This window comes from Hirundo rustica, chromosome 5 (assembly GCF_015227805.2).
Source record: "Hirundo rustica isolate bHirRus1 chromosome 5, bHirRus1.pri.v3, whole genome shotgun sequence".
NCBI classification, from domain to species: Eukaryota; Metazoa; Chordata; class Aves; order Passeriformes; family Hirundinidae; genus Hirundo; species Hirundo rustica.
In genome coordinates this window covers 37,712,630-37,726,866 of record NC_053454.1, presented here as the reverse complement: position 1 = coordinate 37,726,866, position 14,237 = coordinate 37,712,630, and the positions used below count along the sequence as shown (strand labels likewise).

General features: G+C 36.7%; 1 protein-coding gene across 3 annotated transcripts in view; it reads right to left on the bottom strand.

Moving 5' to 3' along the window:
* The window catches only part of SEC24B (SEC24 homolog B, COPII coat complex component), a 42,206-nt gene that overhangs the window by 21,166 nt on the left and 6,803 nt on the right, over positions 1 to 14,237 (bottom strand). For 2 of the 3 annotated variants that reach the window (XM_040064083.1, XM_040064084.2), the window contains exons 3-5: positions 7,883 to 8,068; positions 4,245 to 4,349; positions 1,206 to 1,286 (exon numbers count right to left, since the gene is read on the bottom strand). In XM_040064083.1, coding sequence (XP_039920017.1) covers positions 1,206 to 1,286; positions 4,245 to 4,349; positions 7,883 to 8,068 — 372 coding nt within the window. The remainder of the gene's footprint in view (positions 1 to 1,205; positions 1,287 to 4,244; positions 4,350 to 7,882; positions 8,069 to 14,237) is intronic. The other variant, XM_058420614.1, reaches the window with a different exon arrangement.

Sequence of the window (14,237 nt, the reverse complement as noted above, 5' to 3'; positions counted from 1 at the left end):
GTAAAGAGATGAAACTACTCTTTAGAATGTCTACAAATGTGAGCTAAGTTTCAGAAGAATTTAAGCTTAGCGAAGTCAACTAGGAGAAGTGCAAGCAAAGGAAAAAAGCACTTAAGAAACTAACTGCCAAGAAACTATGTTTGGCATGAACACTCCATGAGGGGGAAAACCCCCAATAAAACAAAAAACTTCAACAGATTTAAGAAACCTAGTATTGACTCTGTTTATCTTATTTAAAAAACAAACAAACAAAAACAAAACAAAACCAAACAAACAAAAACCCAAAAACAAAAAAAAAAACACACCCAAAAACAAAACAACAAAAAAACCCCCACAAAAACAAAACAAACAAAAAACCCCCCTTATTTTTAGAATATGCCTTCAGCAGAACCAAAACTTTAGTTATTAGGCCAGAGGTTAGAATTTGTAGTCCTGCTAGACTCTATGTGGATAACAATTATCAGCTTTCTAATTGAGAGAGATCTCACTTTAAGTGGGAACCCATCAAACTATGGCAAACTACTGTGACACTCCCAGGGGCTAGAACAAGGCAAAGGAGGCAGGAGGGGTAAGCCCTCCAAATTAACCCAATTATTAATTTAAAATACTGGTTAAAATACTCTGACTAACATCTTTTCCATTTGCTCTCAATATGGCAGCTCTACAGATTTCAAGACCAAGGTAATCAGCCAGCAGGTTCGTTTAGAACCAACCTGACAGTCTTGATATTTTTAGAGCTAAGAGTAACCAAAACAGCAGCCATTTTCTTTAAATGAAGAAAAATAAAAGAAAATAACCTGATCCAAGCAACTCTGTGAGCTGATATTGTTGGTCTCCCAAAACTTCTGTGATGTGTCAGAAACTGTTACCAGCTCCTAATGTCAACAACACAAACGGGCATACAGTATAATCTAGAAAAAAGATGCTGCTTTCACACTTAGCATATTTTCAGCACTACCCTCAATACTACAGTGGAAAGTATGACTTATGATTCAGGGAAGCTTTATTAAATGGTTATATGAACTTCAGTGTTAAAACTGTGTGAAATTATTTTAAAAGGCATGTATGTTTCCTCTGATGATCTCCCCTGTTCCCTTTATCGACAGTGCCCTTCATCTACTTGTTAATTAACAATAAACAACACCAGAAACAATAAAAAACCACATTTACGTACCTAAATAAATAATTTAAAACAAACTGATTACCTGGATAGCCACCTCCTTCCAGGGCATCATAATTGTTCAGAACAGGAGAGGCACTGCTTGTAGTAGAGGAACTATCAAGCGCTGGGGAAGGAAAATAGTTTAACTTTAGGGACATCAGAAATAGCAAGCTTTTGATAAATAAGAGACTGAGGTTTATTTTTTCTAAAACCTTTGATAAGAAACTGTTGAGAAAGATCCTGGGGAAAAAACCCACCACTTCAGCCCTAAGACTCGAAAACTATTACCACTGTAAAGAGGAGAGGGAGCAAGTATAAACAGCATGATACTGAAAACAAACAAGCACATACCCAACAAACAGCACGAGAGATCAATGGGAAAAAGACAAAAACAATGAAAAATACTGTTTCTCAAAATAAAAAAATATTTTTCTATTAAACCAGAAGTTCTTTCTAGACTATATCAACTGAGGCCATGCACATTTTAAAAATAGCCCATTCATTTCTTCACAACTGCAAGCAACAGCAGATTCCCAGAGTGATTATCCACCATCCCCACCTTCAAGCCAAAGTGACAATTAATTCTTCCCTCCTTTTTGTACCATTCTAATTCACAGCTAGCTTTCCCTTCAGTCTAAAGATTCTATTTTCCATTATAATTGACAAGAGGTCTGAACTTCAGTCGGTATAAACTACTACTCTAGGCTCAGACAAAAGTAGCTAAGTAAAAAGTAACTATGGAAAAATAAGTACCAAAAGTTAACAACGGCAGATAGAAACAAGCACAAAGAGCACACACATAGTTGTTAGGACTGAAGAAATTCAATCACTTAATTTTCAGTTCCACCTATGCACAGATCTTCAATATCTTATTGTAAAACACCTGACAAACAAAGAATTATTTTAAAATATCTCTTCCAGTGTGATGTCACACATTTATCTTCAAAGAAGAAAGGGCCAAGAAGATTAAAAGTATCTTCTTTTTAGAACACACCAAGCCACAAAGTGTGATAGAAAAAAAGTGTCAATTTAAGAATTGAGAAAAAAAATGAAATTTGTATATATCATTTTTGTGGCAGAAAAGACTGAAAAGATTCACTGATACTGTTCTACTCAGAAGGATCGACTATGACCACACATCCCATTGCAAAGATGAAAGTATTTCAAGGGAGAACTTCAATGGTCGATCATTTGAGACTTCCAAGTAAAGAGACTCCTGCACATGAAAACATAACGTCACTGACATTTGGGACACAGAAATGCCATGGCACCATCCTGACAGTGTAGATAATTCTTGCGCACTTTGCCTTTAAAGCATTCAACTAAGAAATAGAAAAGCCATTAAAAAAATTTGTAAGACTAACAATAATATATTATTTAAAGGAAAATTTAATTCTGTAATAACTCTGTAACTCTAATAATTCTATTATAACATTCATACAATCTTAGTTTTCAGATTTTCACTGTAAATTTTCTTTTTTTCAATCCTGGAGGTTACAAAAGGACATAATTGCAAAATTTTATTTTCTATTCTAGAACCTGAAGGAAACAAGCTTCATTACTTCCTTTACCCTGATCAAGATTAGGGCTTGTAAAGCTTGCTAAGTCTTACTACAGAAAAGTCAAAATATACTTCTGTTAGGTCAACAAAACAATAAACCACTGTGACAGTCTGAGCCAGAAATCTCTTCAGGATTTGCATTAGCTGCTGGTGACAGAGCATAACATCCTGTGTTATTGTGTATGCTTATTAATCAGACAGCCTCTGTATTGAACCTGGGTGCCCTTTCACTCTTTTCCCTAAGATAAATTTAAATGCAATGATACCTCTGAGGCTACAGGTTTTAGTGAAGTACAGAACTTGGGAGAGAATGATGGTAGGGAGTATGAAACTTCATTTAGGGAACAGAGTAAGGAGAGAGAGAGGCTACAATTAATAAAAAATCCTATCAACATCATTTGAAGAAACCTTGGCATGCAAACCCAACACACTTTTTATTTACAACCTGGATGTCATCATTAGTTTGTTCCACTCTTCACAGAATTATCAGTACACTACACTATTTTCACGGTATTCTAGGTGATGATTTAATTATTTTAATACAACTGGCACTGTTTTTTTCTGACAATATAAATTATAAAATTAAAGAAAAAGTTTCAACAGTTTCCTATTCCCAATCAAAACTAAAAGCCAGCAGTACAAAGTATGTGCTGTTACTTCCATCTATCAACAAGGGTAGTAGTCTAATGTTTATCTCAAGAAACTTTTTATACTGTTACCACTCATGCAGCCAGTAAAGACTTCTTTAAGTTCCAATGGAAAAGGTTACCAAAATTGAAGAAACTAAATTGGTGAGAAACATTAAACTCACATTAAACATAAAACCAGGTCATTCTGACAAAACACAGGCAGAATCCTTGCAACCAAGTACGTAACACTTCAGTCAAATCAAACACTTCAGAACAAATCACTTCTCAAAAACAAAAAAAAAAATCGACAAACTTTTAAAGTTTTCTACAAAGCAAGCAGATTAAAACTGAACCTATATGCCTGATCATTGAGACATACTCCTTTAGAAGAAAAAAAAAAAAAAAAAAGCAGCACAGATTAATTTACTGTCCTAAAAAGCACATTTACAACCTCTCAATGTTTACTGCCTTAACTGTATGAGTTCCTCAGGCACAGAATGAGAAACAAGGTAAACACTGTTTCATGTAATGATACAAATGGCATCTGGTTGCTTAACCTGAACAATTATCAGTCTAAGTTCTACTGCTAGTTATCTTCAATTAAAACTCACTGCAAATCAAAATACTAAAAATATGGGAGTCTTGCAAGTCGTGAATATTACTTTGTTAGATTCATAAAACATCTGATATTAACATGATAAAAAAAGGACCTATTTGTTGGTTGCTACTGAAGTCCTTTTTGATTACTATACTAGTAACAGCTGGGAAATTTCAAGCTGAAGAGTCAGAGTGATGCTTTGTCTTAAAGGAAGAAAAAGTTTCAGGGGATGGAAATATGGAGAAAACCTGGAGTAGGAAGAGAACAAGATACTGGTGTAAAGCTAAAGCCAACCTGCTTCCTCATCCTCCTCATCCTCTTCCTCATCATCTGAACTTGATGACAAGGGAGCTGGTGCAGAGCTAGCTTGATTATTAACATATCCACCATACTGCATGCCTGTGAAGTGGAAAGCACAAACATCAGAGTCAGACAGACAGGAAAGACGAGAAACGAAAGTCACAAATCATTGCATTAAAAGTGAGAGAAATCAGCTGTTCCAGAGAAAATCCCAGCATGCAACAAGTTAAATCTACAACCCTAGAAGCAGTTTTTAGTGGGCTAGTTCAGCAAAGTATTTGTAACACATGGAAGTTAGCAGATAATTTTATATGTGTGTATGTGCATGTGTATCAGGAAATTAAACACACAGACTTCCCATCTATCTTTTTAATACCAGTTTGTCCAGTGGAGTACTTTCATAAATTAATACACAGAAATAAAGGGGTTATTTCCACATAAATTCAAATTATGTGATTCAAATGTTTAGTATTAACTTTTGCTTGGCACACCTGCCCCTTTTAAGACAAGAATAATTCTGAATTCTGTCAGAAATGTATGAAATATACTGCTGTAGCCACATGCAAGAGTACAAACACACATACAGAGAGCACAACATGATCAGTGAAATTAAAGCTAGTTAAACATGAAATTTGGGTTATGTTTACATGAGTGCCTAAATTCAGGCCCATAAGCATGTGATTACACCATGCACTTCTAGTATCTGGTGGCAATGCACCAAGTGCTACTGCTGTCACCTCCACAGCACAACCTATTACGGCATTTTTAGTTTTTTATTTATTTGCTTTTACAATATCTACTCTAAACATACATGAGCAATACACAAAAGCAACACAAACATACAATTTCAAAACAGAGTAAAGCATGCAGCAATGGCTTATAGTTAATTTCCTACATTACTTGTTATTGATGCATTTTCAGCATTTTCAAGAAATCTTACATTTCTCTTTTGACAAGGGTTAGCAGAGATTTTAAATATGCTTTTAGTCAGGCAGTGACATCCTAAATAAATGCAAGTGATCACTGCTTCTCTCTTATCAATCTAACTCATTGGTATGGCAAGAAAATATCCTAAGTAATCAAAACTCTTCAAATATTTGTGAGTTTGGAGTTCCTTCCCGCTGTAGAAGTACTGTGGCACCAATGAGTAGCATTATTTTAATACTATAAAGCATTACAGAAGTATTATGTTATATATAATCTGAAACCATCATGGTAATAAATAATATGCCCATCCATAACTTCAATCAACCATATCAACCTTTATTTCATTTAAAATATGGTCTATAAATACTGTTATTTTCATGGCTTTTTCAAAAAGGGTTAGCAAATGAACTCAAGAGAAGCAGTTTAATCTTACTTTAAAACCCCAACAGAATTAAGGTGAAGAGTATCTACTCAAATACTGGAAGTAAAAAGAAACAAAGCAAAACTATATAACAACATCCTTGAGAAGGTGAACTTTCAGAGAAAGACTGGTGCTAGAAAAGATGGGCATTATATTCCTTTATCTAGTGCATTAATACTTGCACAATTCCAATCAAATTCCTCCCATAATTCAAGTAGTCACAACAATGAATGAAAAATAATCCCCAATGCCATTGAGTAGATTCCGTGCTTCAGTTTTTCCATACTGCTAAAACACGGGGCTAATTTGAGTAATTTCTAGTTCTATCTTTTATAAATTTACTGGATGCACATGCTCACCCAGAAAATCATTATCTGTGCAAGAAAAGACCGACAGACTATGTCTTTTCTCAGGCCTGGAAGAACTACCGAGAAATAAAAGAGACCAGCTGCATTATTGTGGAAGAGAGGAAAAATAAACTACCTTAAAATAATTAACATGCAAGTAAAAGGGATAAAAGTCAGGATGACAGGAAGGGCTGCACCGTAACAGCAAGAACCAAAGTAAAAGTAGATGTGAGAGTGTAAAGACATCATGTGCATGGATAAGAAGAATAAAGAAAGGACAGCTACTTGGAAAGCAAGCATTCTGTTTTTTCAGTAGGTTCACTTTCACAAATAGTTATCACATTTAACTTTTGATAAGAAGTTGTTGATAAAAAAAGCAAGAGTACATTATTTATTTCAGACTCCTCAAACAAAACTAATGAAGAGTTTCAAGTGTTCCAACACCCATAAAACCTCATCTGAACACAGAAACTCACGTGTGATGACATGTAAATAGACAAGATTAGAAGAACAGAAATTCCTGACAACTTATGTTTATACTGCCAACATATTGTTGTTTTTAAGATGTGCTCATTCAGCCCCTTACTGCATTCACCTTCACTTAGTGGAAGCATTTGAATGTAGAGAAGTTCAGCAGCCACTGCACTGATCTGTAGCTGTTGTACCAGGTGATCATAGATTTCACGGGAATCACTCCCAGAACACGCACATTGCACATCAAGGCAATTACAGTTAAACAGCTAAAATAATTTTTTCGTTCAAAACTTGGTTTGCTGTATCTTTGGAAAAAGAATCAACACTTTCTTCCTAGCAAGCACACCTACAACACAAAGTCTATCTAGCACCAAAATCAACTATAAAACTGTGCAAGAGCAACAGTTCCAAAAACTAACATCTTTTCCTTAAAATGATACACTGTACATAGGACTTCATAGCAATGAACAGCTTTTTTTTCCCTCTAATATATACAGAAATGATTTATGAACAACCTGTAATCTGCATTCTGCCAGAAAAAGGAGGAAATGGAGGAAAAGGGGTAATTCAGTTATTTATATCAGAGGATTCTGTAATTTAAAAATAAAAAAAATATGCTGTGACAATCACACACCATGCAGTTGCTAATTATTCTGAACAACAGAGATACCACCTTGTTCTGGACAAAATTAATGCTTATTTCTACTTCTCAGGCAGTGTTCTTTTTCCATAAGAATTTAAAATTCTGAAATTACTAAGAGAAGACATGGCCAAAAAAAAAAAAAAAAAAAAATCATGCAGTCAATTAGATCTGTAATACTAAATACAGAAACATGTAATAATCAAGAGGACAGTTAAAACATCAGTGTAAAGTTTAATTTAAGTGAAGAAGGCTCAAAAGCCAATTGATTCTTTGTCAAGATGCTGCCAACATCAGAATAGGAAGGAGATTATACAAACAGTCCTGTTTTCCCACAAGAATTCATGCAGCAGCTTTCCAGGGGCACTTACAGCTAGGCAGTAAGAAAACAACTCTACCAGTTTGAATTTAACCCTCAAACTCACTGTTTCCACAAACACACTAGCAGATTTCTAGCTTACATTTCATTTTTCAATACAGACTAATTACAAGCTAATTTTAAGACCTTCCTCTAAGAAATTAAGGAAGCAAGCAGCTTTTTAGAATAAGGGAACTAAAAGAAGGGGTTTTTGAGCAAGAGACATGTAAGACTGACAAGACAAACAAGCCAAAGGCAACACATGGACAAAGGAAATCAAACACAAGCACTAAGAGAAGCTACAACTAAGGTGACATAAAACACCACCACTAAGGGAGCCTGATGAGATGCCAGAGATGTGCTCCAGTCAAACACAGAAAAGCAGTAATAAAACTTCCAGCATTCATGTGTGCACGTGGAACAGAGCAAAAGTCTGCAGTGTGACTTCCCATTCCCTTTTAGTACCTTCCTGAAGGGCCAGCTCTGGTGACTGTGTAACAGGTGGTGAAGATGGTGGCTTTGAAGACAGGCTTGGAGCAGGTGACCTTACTGACGACATCCCAGCAGAGGAAGCAGATGTTCCAACTCCAGGCTTGGTAAATGGAACATTCTGGCTCACTGAGTGCACGGGCTGTGAAGAATCAATGCCACCTGAAAACAACAGCAGAAAGCAGGAACCCTTTGTATGTACTTGCACAGACAATTACACAACACAGGCAACCACATTTGACTCCACAGTAACTACAAAAAACCAACACAGTATTTCAAAGAGAGATGCCTTCAAACAAGTATCTATGGAAAGGTTGGTTGCTTTAAAAATTTCAGTACCTACAGTGCTAAAACTCCATTATAATGAACAAATTGCTTTGACAACAGCAAAAAAAAAAGAGCATGATGCAGTAAGAGTAAGACTAAGCTGAAGCTTCTTTTGATACACCCCTACAACACTGTGGTTTTACAAATTACTCTTCCCATACAAGTGGACTGTAGTCCACCTGAAATAGGACCCCTCAACATTCCTCCCATGGGAGGAAACCCTATGCAGTAAATGAGTATTATGTCTCCCTTGCAGTGCTGGCACTTTGCAATATGGGTGTTCAGTTATGAGGCTCATATTCCAAGCAATCTATTTGAATCAGCCCTGAGTATTCCACAAAACTTCTGATGTGTTTTAGACATCTGGACTAGATATAATCTGCTTTAAAAAAGTCAGATTAATGCTTTGAGAGATCTGACATAGTCCAGTTGAAAATCCTATTAGACAAGGACAACATAACTTCAATTAAGTTAGCTCTCCACTAAGGGTTGCTCTTTGCTCATAAATTGAGAAAACCTGTATTATGACTCTTTCTAAAAAAAACCCTGACCGACCAAGCTGTTAAAAAAAAGAGAAAGGAAATAGTTTTACCAAAAGTACTCAGTAAACTAACACAGAAATTAAGCAAGAACAAAATTTTCCATTTGTAGAGTACTTGTTTAAGTTACAGAATTTGCTAGAGGATGCAGAGGTATTATTAACTTTACATTTTCTGCACATATAGCTGTGTAGTTCATACAATCCCTGACTTGAATAATGGAGGTGATATCTCAAAGAACTTTATGGGCAAGCTGAGGTCTCCTTTAGATGGTGAAGAAGAAGAGGCGGCTTAAAATGATCCTTCTATTTTTATTATTTACAGTAAAAATTAACAGCACACATCTTTATTATCTCAAGGGAACTTTTAAATATTTTGCAATTTTAAAATTTGATGTTGAGCATACACACAGCTTTTTTACAAGTCTTGTCAAAATCAAAATGATGTATTTTTCCAATGAATATACAGAGCATTTTTTTACTGCAATGTACTTGCTATAACCTCTGCTTCTATACACTTGCAGATTCCCCATGGGAGCTTCAGAACCTGTCAGCAGGAATGCACTTATTACAGTAGCTTCCTCAAGCAAGATAAGCAAGCTGGCAAGGGAAGTTCTTTGCCACATTCACGTGCTCACCCAGGTTTTGCAGGAGGGAGCTGTTTTAGGGTGATGGTATTTTCCATATTTCAAGTCAATATAGCAATGCTGGCAGCATTAAGCAGTGCTGTAGAGAGTGTCAAATGCTGTAATGTCAGTGTCACGTGCTCAAAGCCAAAACCAACTTACACGTGGATTAGCTGAAGATGTAATATCTTCCTGCCATGTACAAATATCTATTCTCAAGGAAAGGTTATCCAATTACCTTAAAAATTATGTGAATCCTTTAAATGAATTCTAAAAAAATGTTTCTAAACTCTGACAAAAAAAACGGTTTTTTTTCTTTATACAAAAAACCAACCTGCAAAATTAAATGTTAAACTTTTTTTGGTGATTCCATAGAGGTTTTAAATGCTGTAAGCAACCAAGATCAAAGGAAACACTTGGACAAATGAAATATTTAAAACCACATTGTTGGTAACTATCATCACAGGAAACAATCTATGGTGAGAGAAACTACACTTTCACTTTTTTTTCCTTTGGCCAGTGAGAAGACTGCATTCTGTCATGTAAGTATCCTTTTAGGATTGCTTATTGTAGCTGAAGACAAAGCTGGACTGGGCACTAGTTTAGACCCCAAGTTTCCCATCAACTTATCCAGGACAAACACAATTAGGCCAAATAATATTCCCATCAACTGATGTCATGAGAAGTCAGGAGTTTTGTCAAGCTGTGATAAATATAAACCCCATTCTCTCTGTGACACAGTATTTTCTGGTTTTCACATTCAACTCCTCACCTTCAATGTATACTAAAGTTTTCCCTTCATGCATCTCAACCATGAACCCCTCCTGCACTAATAATGATCAAGCATAACAATCTACAGCTAAAAGGTATGTGACAGAAAGAATCTGCAGAATTGGGCAAATTAGCATTGTAATTCACCATTTTCTCCCTATACATCATCACAGAGTTGTAATTTAATTTCTAACCGGAGACCTACAGATCACAGTTAAAAAGTATCACCACAGCATCTCCTCAAAATTTCAAGAGATGTGAGAATTACCCTTCTGAGTTGCCTCAGCTGTGATCTTGATTTCCTCCCTTCACAACTCCACACACCCCCTGCCCCCCGCACAACACAATTTCTAAGGAGAGAGGTACCAGCTCTCTGCAGCTTGTTTTCCAAGGGCACCCTTTGCCCCTGACCTTCAGTACGGGCTGCAGTCCTTCCCCTTTTTTCAGCCACACCTATATTAGCAGATTTACTGGATTATAGCCTACATTCCAATGGAACTGGGGCAGCAAGGACTTTACATCCTGATCTGATATAAGGGGAAGAATGCTCGCTTCTGCTCAAGCACACTGTCCATAACAGGATGCAAAGAAACCCGTGCCATATACCCACAGAAGGAGTACTCCAGCTCCCTCTCCTCAAAGAAGAGTCCAGTAAAATTCAGGCATCCTGGATGGCATCCATGCTAACTTGAAAAGCACCCAGAATAATTGGAGTGCTCCGATTTCAGCTGAAATAAACTGGAAAAACGTTCAAGAAAGCTACTGACCTAGAAAGACAAAAAGCCTAAATAATACAAAGTAAGTCATTTACATAGTGTAACACTCCTGGACAGATTATTACCAACACTGTTCTGCTGAAATACAGATTTTAAAGATAGAAGAGGGTGATTTTGCAGGGTTAAACTAGTTTAAATCTCCAAGGAGAAAAATCTTGAATTAGAGATATTTTATATTCTACTTTATTTATACTTCCTAAAGCAAAGAAGATTATTCTCATATAAATTATTAGTATACTACATACAGAAGTTCAGAGGTTTGATCTTAGTAAATTTAACACGCTGGAGGCTTTGCAAGGCTATACATAAAATGGGATTTTTAAAGAAACCATTAAAAGTCCAGGCGTGACAATTTTTTTTATTCAAGTAAAATCAATTCAGAAATCAAACAACTTCTGAAAAACCCTTCCCAGCCTAAGTTTCCTGAGTAAGTCCTGTTTGAACACACAGATTTTATTAATACATCATTCTTCCACATAAAGATTTCATTTTCATCACAGAGAGCTTTCAGTGCTGACTGTACAAAACTGCTTTGGAAAAATACATTAAAACTGTAGTATCCTGACTGACTATCTGTCTACAACTTGCTTATTTATTGTTCAAAGATTGGGGCATCTTTTACAACACGGGAAACTTACTGGCACGCTGATGAACAGGAGGATACTTCACACAAACAGTCATAGAAAGCACACACAAATTTCAGTAATTTTTTCTTCAAGCAGTTTAGCTAAAAACTATGCACAGAACAGATGGCAACTGTTTCCCATCATGGCTTCTTCCTGAAGAAAGCAGGGAGGATGAAATATTCAGAAAGTTTCCTTCCAACAAGATCATTCATTATTTCCTTATGCTCCTTGTGCATTGTATTCAGACACTTTCCAAGGATGTACAAGAACTGGCAAATAATTTTCAAAATCCAACTCATTTTCTTAAAGGCTGAAAACAAATTGAATACTATATATAAAATTACTCCATCTGAGAACAGTAACACTGCCCTGGGAAATTTAGAAAGCATCTCAAAACCAAACCAGTTATTCCAGGGTCAAACAATTGCTATAATTACTTCACAATTTTATGATTATTATTACAATTTATTTATGTAAGTATTATTTTAGCCAAAGATGCTGAATTCTAGATTAAAAGAAATCAGGTATCATTGGAGGCAGTTTCTTTAGCCCTAGACATCAAAAATGGTTTAAAGTGTTCAAGGTTTAATAATAAAACTGTCCAGCTCTTCCTTCAGCCTTGCTATCAGTTGTTATGTTTATCTGCTTTTCTTCGTCAGCAAATACGGAATTATTTGTGTGCTGAGGTTGAACCAGAATTCAGGGGAAAGAGAAAAAAATTATTTTGCAGATAATTCACTTGCAGAAACCTGTGCACTGTGCAATGAAGGACAGGGCATGCTTCTCATGCAAGCCCAGAAAAATCTGGTTTAACTATTGATGCCTACAGTCCAGCAAACCAACCAACGACCGCAGTATTACCCAAGCACAAGAGAAACTTCGGTAAATGAAAACAGTAACAGTTTGAACAATCAGTAAGTTGTTTTCATACACCCAATGCATATTGTGCTATTCTGGAAAGACACCTGCATTCCGTCAAGTCCAGCTGCAGATTCTGCACTCAAGAGAGTCAACTTTTTTGGCCAGTCCTCGAAAGAATCCATTCTTATGCACAACCATGAAATGCCAGTAACTTCAGGAGCTCTTCAAGGAGCTCCTTATTTTTCTTTTTTTAAATGGTGTTTTGTTTCAATTACACAGAGCACTCATCATCACAGAATTCAAATCTACTAATATTAAAAGTAATAGTGAGTGAGGTGAGGACGACACTCTTCATTCTAGTCTTGGGGGGGGGGGAGGGGGAACCAATACTGAAACCAAATTCAAACTGTGGATTGAATGAGCTTCATTTAAGCTTAACTGCTTTTCCCAAAAAAAGTTTTACCAAAGCCATATTCTTTCTTAAGTCCTTGGTCTGAGAATATCTCAGCTACAGGAACTTCTAAAAAAGCATAATCTGAAATATCAAGCATTAAAAAGGAAACCTGCAGTTATGTAACAACTGTCTTCAGTAGAGAAAGCAAGCTGTAGTCTGGCACTGCTTTACAGGTCAAAACTGCGTGAAGTCAGAAAATTCCCAGTTCAGAAAGAAAATCAGAATCTTCCTGCACAGACCATTGCTCTCTCCTCTGCAGAGCAAGGTATTCCATTGTGAAGGTACTCCCACATCTCCAATCTCTTCCAGTACTTCCTAAGTACTACCCCATGAACTGGCACTCAGTTTTCCTATGAAACAGAAGCTGAAAGAACTAATGAGGACTGAGCGCACTTGCCTTCAACTGGCACCTTCACAACTTTACAGCTACATCCATACTAAAACCATCAAGTTGTTGCTTGCAAAAATCAGCTACAACTTCCTAACTCTTTCAAATACTTATCAAAAATATTAATTAAAAAACCCCAACTGACTCAAAATCCATAGAGGGTTCCACTTTTTTCCTGAACCTCGTGAGAAAATGCACGTATTCTTATTAAGATCCAATTATTACAGAGTTGCCTCTGCCTGAATTATGGTGCAAACAAGACTATATGCCAAAGTCAATAGTATGAATTTTATCTAACAGTAAATGTGAAGTAGAGAGAGAATAAAATAAAAAGAGAGGAGAGGGGAGGGGAGAAAAAGGGACTGACAAGTGACAGATTAAGACCCATCAAGAAGCCACAAGCCATCTGACACCAGGCATGGACAGCACGTGGGGATGCCAATGGACTCATATCATGACATGTCTCCTACCACCCAAACGGGACAAAACTTAACATGGAAAAGCAGTATGTACAAATTATGTATGTTGGATGTTGGATAAACAGAAAGATATCACCACGTGGGGATCCAGACAGTGTCCTGTTAGTCTTCTTCTTCTGGTCCTCTTGCTGGTAGGGGTCTCACACAACCGAGCACAATGTGTTAATTATGTTCAGGTGTACATGGGAACTCCAAGCACTTCCCCTTGGATGCAGGCAAGGGAGTTTTACATGGTCTTTTAAAACCCTGTGGATCATGCCCACTCCTTTGGAAATTGAGTCTGGGGGCACTTTGGGGGTCTTGGATGGTTTTGGCCCCTTCTAAGGCACGTAGCTGCCTCTCATGTCAGAGCACTTGAGTCAGTTATGCCCCACCAGAAGGGATGAACACCCTCAGGCCTCAGGTGTGACAGTTGTGTAAGGAAGGACAATTGGCATAATAAAAAGTAACAGCCTGCCTCCATAGGGCCTGCTTCTTAACCTGGC